Source organism: Coregonus lavaretus (genome assembly GCF_964263955.1).
Source record: "Coregonus lavaretus genome assembly, chromosome: 5".
NCBI lineage: Eukaryota > Metazoa > Chordata > Actinopteri > Salmoniformes > Salmonidae > Coregonus > Coregonus lavaretus.
In genome coordinates, this window is record NC_139992.1 from 70,113,880 (window position 1) to 70,126,085 (window position 12,206).

The 12,206-nt window shown below is 46.1% G+C and overlaps 1 protein-coding gene across 1 annotated transcript in view; it reads right to left on the reverse strand.

The window, feature by feature from the left end:
- Positions 1-1,228: 1,228 nt before the first annotated feature.
- The window catches only part of efnb2a (ephrin-B2a), a 15,480-nt gene continuing 4,502 nt past the window's right edge, over positions 1,229-12,206 (reverse strand). Inside the window, exons 2-5 of the mRNA XM_084161358.1 lie at positions 7,746-8,014; positions 5,085-5,177; positions 3,957-4,058; positions 1,229-2,432 (exon numbers count right to left, since the gene is read on the reverse strand). Coding sequence (XP_084017484.1) covers positions 2,026-2,432; positions 3,957-4,058; positions 5,085-5,160 — 585 coding nt within the window. The 5' untranslated portion in view covers positions 5,161-5,177; positions 7,746-8,014 and the 3' untranslated portion in view covers positions 1,229-2,025. The remainder of the gene's footprint in view (positions 2,433-3,956; positions 4,059-5,084; positions 5,178-7,745; positions 8,015-12,206) is intronic.

The window sequence follows — 12,206 nt, forward strand, 5'->3', positions numbered from 1 at the left end:
CCCTTCCCAGGCCCTAGCCCTGTGTATCTGGAAAAGGCAGCCATTTGGGTGGGAGTTGATGAAAAGGTGGGACATTATGGGTGAAATAGATATCAAATAATCAAACCCTAGCTTGCATAATGTGCACTTTTATACCATAATATATTAACGTTAACTTCTCAATACCGCCTTTCTGACAACACCTGTGCTCTGTGTCTATCATAAATAAATTCTGCTTTTTTCAGATGTTTTTTTGTGTTTTAAAATGTCCTCCTTTAAATGTATATATTTTTTGTTACAAAAATTATAATAATCAAAAACTCACAATAAGGAAATGCTAAAGATGATGCTTGAAAAACAGTGACAATGCGCTTTGATGTCCCTGTGCTTTTTCAAAGTTGAGTATGAGAGCACCAGTCCACCTGTTCGGGCCCTTGGGGGGCTTCCGGGTCCCTTGCTGCCCCTGGGAGCAGACATTACAGTACCTAGAGCTGTTTTAGCCAGCGGCTGGGTTAAACTCAACTAGACCTGGGCCTCTCTGTTTCAGCCAGCGGCTGGGTTAAACTCAACTAGACCTGGGCCTCTCTTATCTTTACCTTTCTTCCATGTCGCGGAAACTGCAGCAGTAAGGCAGGTTGGGATATCTTATTGCCTGTACTTCCAGTTCATTAACACCTCTTCATGTTGTAAAGTCCTATCTGTGGAAAATTCAAGCCAGCCCTTGCAACTGTTATCCCCTTACTGAAGAGATACAGCTGCTCTCCTCTCTCTCTCTTTTACCTACACTACCACTGCCACTCTCTCCCTCTCTGTGATCTGACTGACTGCCTGGGTGGAGGGACCAGGGGTTTAAAAGTGCTGCTCTATTGTTCGCTTAGGTCCCTACCCTTCCCAGAAGCCACCTGGCTAGCCCTGACCCCACAGAGGGGGTATAATGAGCACCCTATCCCCTGATGGGGTAGACCCCACATAAAACCCCTCATCTTCCGTCATGTCCCTCTCTCCCTCTTTAAGTCCTGCTCTCTGCTGCTTTCCCAGTCCTGGGTCGCAGTGTGTGTGTGTGTGCGTGTGCGTGTGTGTGTGTATGTGTGTTTGAACATCACATACACCATCACGACATGAGCTGCGACAATACCACGTCACTAAAAAAATCTATCTGCAAGTTGAACAATACCAGCAATGAAAACCAGAAATGAACCAACAATATGACACTACAAAAAATAATCATGTTTTTTTACAAACCTTTTTTCAAGTAACAACTTTAATGAATCATAATGCTAGAAAGTAAAAGGTGTCGTCAGACAATGAGGGAAAAGTGGGTTGTAACTAGTACGAGGACCTGAACAGTTCACAATGAATGAGAGTGGGTGAGTGTGTGGGTGGGTAGGTGATAGGGTGAGTGGGTGATGTCCATGTGTCAGTCAGGAAAGTCCCAGAGTGGATATTTCCGAATCCCTCTTGCTTTTTCCTCTTCCGTCATTTAATCCACAAAATGTCTCTGGCCAGTGAGGAGAGAGACTGACTGCCATTACTGACATGAGTTCATGGTCGGCCCCTTCCTTTTCCTCTCCTAATCCCTCTCTTTCTCCCTCCTTTGTCTCTTCCCCTCTCTTTCCCAGCAGTAGTCTCTCTCAGGGAGAATACTAGAGTAGGATATCGAAGGAGGTTTGGGTCAACTCCTCCTCCTCTTTTCATCTGTCCATCCTATTCCAAAAGAAACACGCGTGGGTGCGTCATTCTGTCTCTCCATTCGTCCGTCCACACACAAACACACACGCTCGGATCCCCAGCGTCAGTCATAGTGCGCAAAGAAACAGAGAGCTACTGTTAGAGGAGAGGAGCGGAGAGGAGGGATCCCCAAAAAGCCCCAGAGAGCAGCAGCAGCTTTACTCTGTGAGTTCTCCAACAAATCCCAACAATGAAGAATAATAACAGGAATAGTAAAGTTCAACAAGAAAAAACAACAGAGAGGTGGGGAAGGAAGGAGATAGAGCGTTCTGGGGGGGCGTTCATGGAGGAGCGGTGTCTGGTGGGGTGGAGCTGAGTTCAGACCTTGTAGTAGATGTTGGCAGGGCTCTGGGGGGGCATCTCCTGAACGATGTACACTGGGTGACCGTAGTCCCCGCTGACTTTCTCGTAGTGTGGGCAGAAGACGCTGTCTGCAGTCCTGAGCGGGATGATGATGTCACTAGGCTCCGAGCCATTGTTGTTGCCGCTGCCGCCCCGTTTGGGCGTGGCCAGTGTGCTGAGTGACAGCGTGGTGGCGTGCTGTGGAGAGTGCTTGCGGTGCCGCCGCCGGTACTTGAGCAGCAGCACAACCAGCATGATGATGATGATGATGAAGATAACGCTGCCCGAGGCAATGCCGGCGAACAGGGCCACTTCAGAGCCGATGACGCTGGATGATTTCCCGCCCGTCCCCTGGTCACCTTCGCCCTCCCTGTACGACGGACCTGAGAGGAGAAGAAGGAGAAAAGAGAAACCGAGTGAGTGAGTGAAAATCTTTATAAAACGAGTGTCAAGTCATACAGAGTGAGAGTGGATGGAGGGAGGGAGAATGGAGAAAGAGAGGGAGGGAGGGATCATAGAAGGATTAGGGGTCTCCTTTCAGTTTTATCCTTCCATTTTCTCCCTCTCTCTCCCTCCCTTTCTTCCTCACCCTGCACAATCTCTTCATTATGTCAGAGTGAAGGTGAAAGGCAGGCGGAGTGAGCACAATGACCAGAGAGTAAGGGCTCCTTTCACACAACTCTCCCCTTAAGGTCACATTCGATCTCTGGTCTATTCAAATGCAGCTGGTGGTCACTATGGCCTTGGAGCTACAGCACAGCACAGTCCCACATAGCACAAAATGGCTGAAGTGGTTTTTCAATGCAGTAGCATGTCAATGAAAAACATCTCAAAATGAATATAGAGACATTCATTTTCCACAAGTCCACAAGGAATTTGATAGTATTATACAATGAAGCAACATTAACTGTAAAACCCAAGCAAGCTGTGTCATCTCTATTAATAACAACGACTCTGGTATACATCCAGCACTCAAGGGCAGGTCTGTTCCCTTCCCCCCTAAGATAGGGGCCTCCTCCCTGGGAAGCAGGATTACTGTGTCTCCCTGTCTGGCTCCACTCCCCTGAGGGCTAGTGCTGGAGCTATGGTGGATGGCAGTGGGCCCAACGCAGGTACCCTTCCGTTGTTTTACAAGGGGATTATGCTGCCTCAGACACTCTGCTCATACCACTGACGCCCATATGCTCCTGCTCCGAGCCGAGGAGGAGGGATGAGGTGAAAAGGGAGAGGAGGGGAGAAGATGCTGAGGTCTGCAGATTGGGGTGCCAGCGCTGGCAGATTTGTGCACCGGTTGTCAGAGGGATTTGAGTGTGAAAACAGAAAGGTGGGGCTAGAGGAGCAGCACCCTCGGTAACAGGACAGCGAGCGACTCGATGCCTCCACCGCAGCAGCGTTTATGTAGGTCAGCTTGTTTTCACTGCTCTACTGATTTTTTTCTTCAAAATAAAGTTCATTGCGGAAATTGCGGGTCTGGTTTTCTTTGGAGATTTTAACTGCAATATAATAGGAGAGATAAGAACGGTCGGTGTGTGTGTGCGTGTGTGTGTGTTTGAGGAGAACAAGTGTGTGTCTGTGCTCCGAGAAGGACGGTAATATGTTGGATGGCGATTGGATCGTTTTCCTGAAAATGTCACTTTGCGGACAGGAAGTGGGGCGGGAATGGAACTGGGATACAGTAGGCTTTGAGAGCCCAGCAGAGATGCCTATCAGTTTTATGGGCAACTTTCAATTACCAGGAGAAGAATTGCTGACCTTTACTTCCTACGCTTACCCACACACACACACACACACACAAACAAACACACACACACACACTCACAGACACTCAACCTGGTTTTACCGAAACTGTCTTTGAAAGGTAGACCTGAATGCCTGATGATTTCATAAGTCTTTCTTAGTACGCTTACCTTTCTTCTCCAGCACTTCGTTTGGTTTGTATGACTCCTTGTCGGGGTGCTTGGGAGGGTATCTGGTGGGGTAGTCTTTGGGTGAGATAGGGTCAGAGGGATCTGGAACACATAGAAAAAGGAACACAACTATCAGGCACAATGGACATGGATGATTCACTTTCACTGTGTGTGTGCTGTGCATATGTCGCGTGTAGTGTGTGTGTAGCACGCTTGCACGTGTGTGTGTGTTTGTGTGTGTGTGTGTGGCGCTGCTCTTAATGAAAGCGCAGCACTCCTGATTAATTCCCTGACCTTCAGCAGTTCTCAGTGAGCTGCTGCTGCTGTTGTAGACAGCAACCTCAGGAAATTACCCCGTTGGGTGGCGAGGCAACTGATTTATGAATAATCATGGTCATTAATTACCGGCAGGTGCCGGGTGGCGGGTGTCGCCACAGAGGACAGATGTGGTGTGTGTGTGTGTGTGTGTGTGTGTGTGTGTTTGTGTGTGTGTGTGCGTGTGTGTGTGTGTGTGCGTGTGTTTGTGTGTGTGTGTGTGTGTGTGTGTGTGTGTGTGTGTGTGTGTGTGTGTGTGTGTGTGTGAATAATAAACAAACAAAAAGTTGACCAACTGGGAACATGTTGCTAGTCCCCACAAGGTCAAATGCGATTTCTAGGGGGTTTAGGGTTCATGTAGAATTATTGATAGGGTTAGAATTAGGTTTAGGAAAATAGGATGTGTGTGTGTGTGTGTGTGTGTGTGTGTGTGTGTGTGTGTGTGTGTGTGTGTGTGTGTGTGTGTGTGTGTGTGTGTGTGTGTGTGTGTGTGTGTGTGTGTGTGTGTGTGTGTGTGTGTGTGTGTGGTGGGGGTATTCATCTCCTGACCCATTACAATTCATGTCCATTAAATCTGGAGACCCCCACCTCTCCCTCTCTCTCTTTATCTGTCCTAAGTGTCATGGAGGCTATTGGGCTGAATAATGAAATACCTCACAATGCCTCAGATAACCTTACTATGTGTTATGCAAATACAGTTTCATACAATTTTCACACATTCTATCAGGCTGTATGGCTATCTTTTTATAACTATACGCCACCAGCACTCACATACACTTACAAATGTCGTTTGGAAGAAGGAGTAATACTCACTTTGTCCCACTTTCATGATTATCTTCATGGACTTCATCTTGCACACCCCTCCTTCCTGGTTCTCCAGGCCCTCCATGGTGCCATTAGATGTTGCTGAGAGAGAGAGAGAGAGAGAGAGAGAGAGAGAGAGAGAGAGAGAGAGAGAGAGAGAGAGAGAGAGAGAGAGAGAGAGAGAGAGAGAGAGAGAGAGAGAGAGAGAGAGAGAGAGAGAGAGAGAGACGGTTAGCATTAGCCACTGTGCTAACATCATCGCAAACATCAAAATAATAATTAAGTCTGTCTTGGGCTAACCAGACACATTTTAAAGATGTCAGGGAAACGCTGAAATCCCCTAACAAGCAAGTGATTTCTTCTTAATAAAGTCACAATCCATCCCCTCGTCACCCCAGTCACTCTAAACTGCTGCCAGAATATTCCACGTAGCCTACGTCTCCAAAGTCAATTAGCTTGAGTAATTGTGTGTGTAATATCTCTAACTGAGCTGACTGGCCCAGTAGAACCGCCAGTTACAGAGACAGAGAGAGACGGAGACAATAGAACAGGAACAATAGGTGACCATCTTGAATCTTGGCTGAGACACAGGAAACTCTACAGTGGCTTATGGGACATTAACAAGTACGACACTCTGGAGAGTGCTACAGTGGGATTAGAAGAACCAGCTACTGCACATACAACTCTCAAACACTCCCCTCTAACCCAAACCTGCTGAAGGGTATAGAAAATAAAAAAGACAGGAAAAAAAAAATGATGAATAAAAGAGAGGGAAATAAACAATCGCAGGAAAGTAAAATGGGCTTGTTTTTTTATTTCCGTTGAGGGCGAGATGAAAAGGCAGTGAAAACAACTGAGAGAATGGATGGAGGTGCTAAATATTTCAGTAACCCTTAAATATAAAAGAGCTTAAAGGGTTTGAGAAGCTGTTTAAACTGCGGCAAGAGGCGAGAGCAGTCAAAGTGGTGCACTAAACACTGTGTTTTGGGGAGCGCTGAACAGATGTCGGAGAGCGGATATGAGGGGAGGCGAAAGACGTCCCACATGTGATAGAGGAACAAAATGGGCCCCTAAACAGATGCTGGGAGGACTTTTAAAGACAGAATAGCAGATTAGAAAATAACATTAAAACGCTGTACACAGATGTAGCCTGCACGCCCATGGGCAGAATCAATAGACTGTGACTAGCTACACTATAAGCAGTGAGTGCTGTTCTGTGGATATAGCCATGGCATAGACCTCCATACTGATTTCACTGGACCTCCCTGCCTGGGCCTATTCTCTCCCAGTCCCTCTGCTGCCCCTAGAGGCAGCAGGCAGCGCTGCATCTGGCGTGGGGGGTTGGGAGAGGGGGCTTGTGGTCTATCAGGTCAGTAACACAGAGGCTAACGAGCAGCCAGGGCTTAGCGCGTTGGCCTCCCGCCAGCGTGCAGTGGCCCGCATTCAATGTCCCCCACTCCTGCTCATCTCTCTCTAAACTCCCTCCCTCTGTCCAATGCCCCCTCTCTCACTCTCTCTCTCTCTCTCTCTCTCTCTCACTACACCCCTCCCCTCCGCAAGAAGACAGGCGCCTCACAGCCTGCTCCCTTCCTTCTACCCCCCTCCCTCACCAAACTCCCCCTCCCCCCCACCTTGCCCCTCACCCCCTGTCCCCACCTCTCCCACCCACACCTCCTCGCACCAAAGCCTTTTCATCAACCGGAAGGACATTTAAAAGCAGGTGCTTCTGTGCTATCCCTGCGAAACCAGCGTTGAAAAAAAATACAGCTCTGTGCTGACCACCGCTTTCTCTCGTTCTGTTGTTTTTTTTAAATTCCTCAACTTCAATCATTTTTATCCGAATCCTTCCCCCCAATAAGACTGGGATGGAAATGGACAGACACAAAGAGCATGTTCACAAGGACTGTGTTTTTCCTTTCTCTTCCCTCTCTCCCTCTCTCCCTCTCCCAAGCCAGCCTATGAATTTTTTTGTGGTGTGACGACAAGCACATTATGTGCAAAGCTTCTTAAAAGCTTGTGCGTTCTTGTGTGTGTGTGTGTGTGTGTTCATTTCAAAAAGCACTGGGGCACACACAAACACAATGGTGTTATATGTGTTAAATAGCTCTATTTGTCTTATCCTGTCTTTTCCTCATTAAGAGATGATTATAATATTGCTGATAATGACAATGTGTGTGTTTGAGCGTATGTGTGTGTGTGTGTGTGTGTGTGTGTGTGTGTGTGTGTGTGTGTGTGTGTGTGTGTGTGTGTGTGTGTGTGTGTGTGTGTGTGTTTGTGAGTGTGCTTGCGTGGGTGTGTGCATGTGCTTGTTTGTGGATAGATGGACAGAGTTCAGGCTTGAGGTCTCAGGATGAACAGCAACAGCAGGCATATGTAGGTCTTCTGTCTATACAATACCTCCAAGGTGCCCTCTCTCTCTCCTCTGTCCTCAGCCACTCCTATAAAACCCCTTAGCACCACAAACACACACACCCAAACAAACCCAGTCAACCCCTATAAAAACGTGAAACATAGGCTGCTAAAAGATGTGGGCCATAGGCACAGCTCTAGGATCAGCTCATCCTCCCCAACTCCTAATCTTAACTATTAAAACAAAAACACACAAAACTGACCTAAGATCAGTCTCTAGGTGAATCTTAATTCCTACTCAGCTAAAAACATACAACCTACACCCTAGTTGGCTTCCTCTGTGGTAGAACAGGGGCTGGAGGCTAGCAGTAATGAACTGGTTAAGAACAGAATGGGATTGTTGACTGGCCTGCCTGGCTACCTGGCTGCCTAGTTGCTCTGCACTGGGCTGTTAGGCAGGAGAAGCTAGCTGCTAGCTGTAATCCCTGTGCTAAAGGAACGTCAGGGAGGATAGACTTTGCTCATACATGCCCCTCACAAATGGATTTTCTTCTACCACCAGCGCCTTACAGAGCGCCGATAAGACTTAGCTAGGCAGAGAGAGAGTGAGAGAGAGTGAGAGTGAGAGAGAGAGAGAGAGAGAGAGAGAGAGAGAGAGAGAGAGAGAGAGAGAGAGAGAGAGAGAGAGAGAGAGAGAGAGAGAGAGAGATTATTCCATCATGCCCAAAGATGAGAGAGTGGTTTGGCTACTGCTCGACCTAGCCCAGAGAAAGAAAAAAGAGTGAGAGATGGAGAGAACGAGAGAGGGAGAGAGGGAGGGAGGGAGTGGAGAGAGAGAGAGAGAGAGAGAGAGAGAGAGAGAGAGAGAGAGAGAGAGAGAGAGAGAGAGAGAGAGAGAGAGAGAGAGAGAGAGAGAGAGAGAGAGAGAGAGAGAGAGAGAGAGAGAGAGAGAGAGAGATGTGACACTTTTCCTTCAGGCCACATTCACTCAAATGTCCTTACGGATTTAGGAGTCCATTTTGTCATGCTAACTCTTTTAGCTCTCACTCAGGTTGCATGTTGGCTGGGGCTAGTTCCTTTCAGAGCACTTCCAAAGCATTCTGTGTAAACCACAAAGTCACCACATACACACACAACACAAACAAACCACAGAGGGAGATGACTGATCAAGAAAATCACACACTGGAAATGGCAAATCACCTCAGCGGATAGAAGTGACAGCTTTCACACACCCATGACCAATTTAGGCGACATACAAACACATACTCTCAAACAGCAATACACACACCAACACAAAACTCACAACATACAGCAGTAAGTGTGGCCAAACATTCATTGCTTTGAAGTAACCAACAGAAATAGCACTGCCAAATCCCAAACTCTCCTAATTCTCATCTCTCAACCACACACTACAACAAACTCCCTTTGTCTCAATAGCACTGATACTTCAAAGGCTATCGCTAATCATTCAGCCCCTTAACTCCATTTATTTGTTTTTATCAAATCAGGAGACTGAATAAAGAATCTGCCTCTTTAACGAGCGCTATTCAATTGTGTGTTTCAATCAAGACCGAGGATACAGAATTTCAGCACTTAACTCAATTTCCCACCCGGCTAATACAGCTCCTAGTAACAAACCCCCTCTGTGTGTGTGAGTGAGCATAATTAACACACCACTCTGAGCCAATGAGGAGCCATCAAAACACAGAAATAGAGCGAGAGAAAGAGAAAGAGAGAGGTAGTAGAGAGAGAGAGGTAGAGCGGTAGAGAAAGAGAGGTAGAGAGAGAGAAAGAGAAAGAGAGAGAGAGAGAGAGTGAGAGAGAGATTCAACTATTGTATAAATGACGCTGTAAATGCCCTCTCTACTTGCTGTGGAGCATGAAGCCATCGTCATGGTACTGGGGTCGTGGGCTGGTTAGCGCTAGTCAGTGTTGTGTACCTTAATCTCCTGCGACAGAGGACCCTCTCCTTCAGGCCCACCGTGACCCCCCAGAACAGGCCGGGGAAAGGCAGGGTCACCCCAAATACATACCAACTCCCCTCCCTAACCCCACTGACTCCCCCATCCCATCTCAGCCCCCCCATCCTCCCCGCTCCTCGGATGTCTTAATATGGTCATGTATATAGTCATTAATCAGACATTCTTCATAGAGACTTCAATAATATTCACATTTCTTCAATACGTGTGGCCCATGTGGGAACCAATCCCCCCCCCCCCAAAAAAAAATCATCATTAATGTACTTTTATTGTAAAGGTAGGACCCCAGCCTGTGTACACATACTGTCCTATGGGTGAGAGGTTGGAGCGAAGTTGCGACAGTAGAAAATCCCCTCAGTGCATGCCAGCTACCAACAGTATAATAGAGACTGAGAATAGTTTTAATCTATTTTCTATTTTGACTGACAAATAGGTTATTAAAATCTTAATGGAATTCCCCCATGCAGCCATGTCGGCTGTTCGCTCCACCCTCAGTGCATGCCAGCTACCGACAGTAATAGAGACTGAGAATAGTTTTGATCTATTTTCTATTTTGACTGACAAATAGGTGATTAAAATCTTAATGATTCCCCCATGCAGCCATGTCGGCTGTTCGCTCCATAAATTCAGTTACATTTTCTGTCTCTCCCTTGCTCTCTGTCTCTCTCTGTCTCAACCCTCCCCCTCTCCCTCCCTCCCCTCCCTATTTAGCTCATGTAATCATCTTGCTCACTAAGTTCCCAGCTGCAGGCCATGCTGCCTACAACAATCACATCAAACTCATCTGCCTCCAACTGGAGCAGCATTGTGGCCCAGCTCTTTGAAAGTATGCTGCTCTAAAAGGCATCCATGCACACATACAAACACAGAGATAGGAAAGAAAACAGAGTGCACACACAGAGAGAAAACAGTGCACACTCCAGAAGGAAAAACACAACCCACACAAACACACACCCAGAGTAAAGCAAATACACACATAGTGTAACAATGTAACTTTCAAATACAGAAATCTGGCACATATGATGCATTTTGCTTCATATGTTGCAAAATGCATCATACGACCCGGATTTCTGTATTTTGAAAGTTACATATCTTTAAAACTTGATTGCTGACATGCAAAACATTTTGGGACTATATCAACAATGGACTAATGAAACAAATACAAAAGATAGTTTGTGGGTGGAGTTTTCCTTTAAGGTTTATGATAGGGTTAAAAACTCCCTAGTGGACGGTACTGAAATTGTATGCATGCAAAAGGCATCTCCCCACATCATGGGTCCTGAACAAACATCTAATACTGCAGTGATCTGGTGTGACCTGGCTGAGAATGCACAACTACACTGACAACCAACAACTAACAATGAGTATGTTTACCTGCACAAAAAATGTCGATATTAAACTGATTATGGCAGAAGGCCGAGTATGGCATTAGTCATGTAAACACCTTACACTGCTTATCTTAATCGGTATAAGGTCATAATCGAAGTAAGCATACGTCGATTAAAACATCTGGTTTTCTGAGAAATCCTTTGAATTATTAAGACATGTAAACAGCTTAATCGGCATTCAAGCGGTGTATTTGATTTGATCTGTGCCAGCACCGGTAGCGCAATCCTCCCTCTTATGCGCGAGTGAAGTGAGTTTGTAAAAACTGTAAGTATGCATCGTAGAAAATAATTTTCACATACAAATTTACAAATGTCCGAACTCAGAATCAAATAGGCTTCACAAAAATAACCTGGTCGCTGTGGTAGAACGTTTATTTTGATTGGTGATTTTCCTGCATCTATTTAAGTCCCATCAGGTAGCCTGATTTCAGATGTGTCCATGTAAATAGGATTAGTAGGGAAATCGTTCTTCTTGCAAAGCATGTAAACGTTTTAAACAAACTATTATATTAATCTGACTATCCACAATAATCGTATTATCGTCTGCATGTATCTGTACTCAATAAGAGTGGGTCACATTTAGTTTACGAGAGGCGGGTTGTGATGTGTTTAAATCCAATACATTGTGTGAGACACAAATCGAAGAGCTAATGTCACAGTTGTTTGAATAGTGCCTGGAGGACGCTCCCCTTGAGTCTGTGTCTGAGCTAAACACAGCTAGGCAGAGCTAATCCATTTGGTTGATTCAGAGATTCCATTGATGTGGGCCAAACTGATTAAAAGCAGAAATCAGGATTAAACACTCTTTAATTAATTACTTATTGAGTGCCGCTCACCACCAAAACCCAATGAAAATCCCAAGTGAACTTTTCCGAGCAGAATTGGTCACAGTTCGATGCGTTTACTGCACAACTTATGCCACACACACACGCAAAATACACAAACATACAGTCACACACACGGTCCCATTTTTCAGAGGCGGAATTGGTCACAGCTCGATGCATTTTTACTGAAGAACTTACGCACATACACACACACACACACAAAATACACAAACACACAGTCACACGTAGTCATAAAAAAATGTGTCTGAAATAGCCTTTCTCTATTTCAGATCTCACACCAAATAGACAAAGGCACATTCACAGCAGAACTCATTCATATAACCACATTTAGCAAACACAAACTACTCTCCTTCTTCCCTCCATCCCTCCCTCCCTCTGTCCTTGTTCTTCTCTAGCCCCGGTGCTAGGGCATGTGAAGCGGAGGCTGTGTTATCTACCTACTGTATGTGTATACATGCTGCAGTGCAGTTCTGCCTTGCCTTCTTGCTTTTCCAGCTGCAAGCCTCTAGCTAGCTACCATGCTACTGAACAAGAGGCAATTAACAGCTATGTGAACCCATGCTCGGCTGG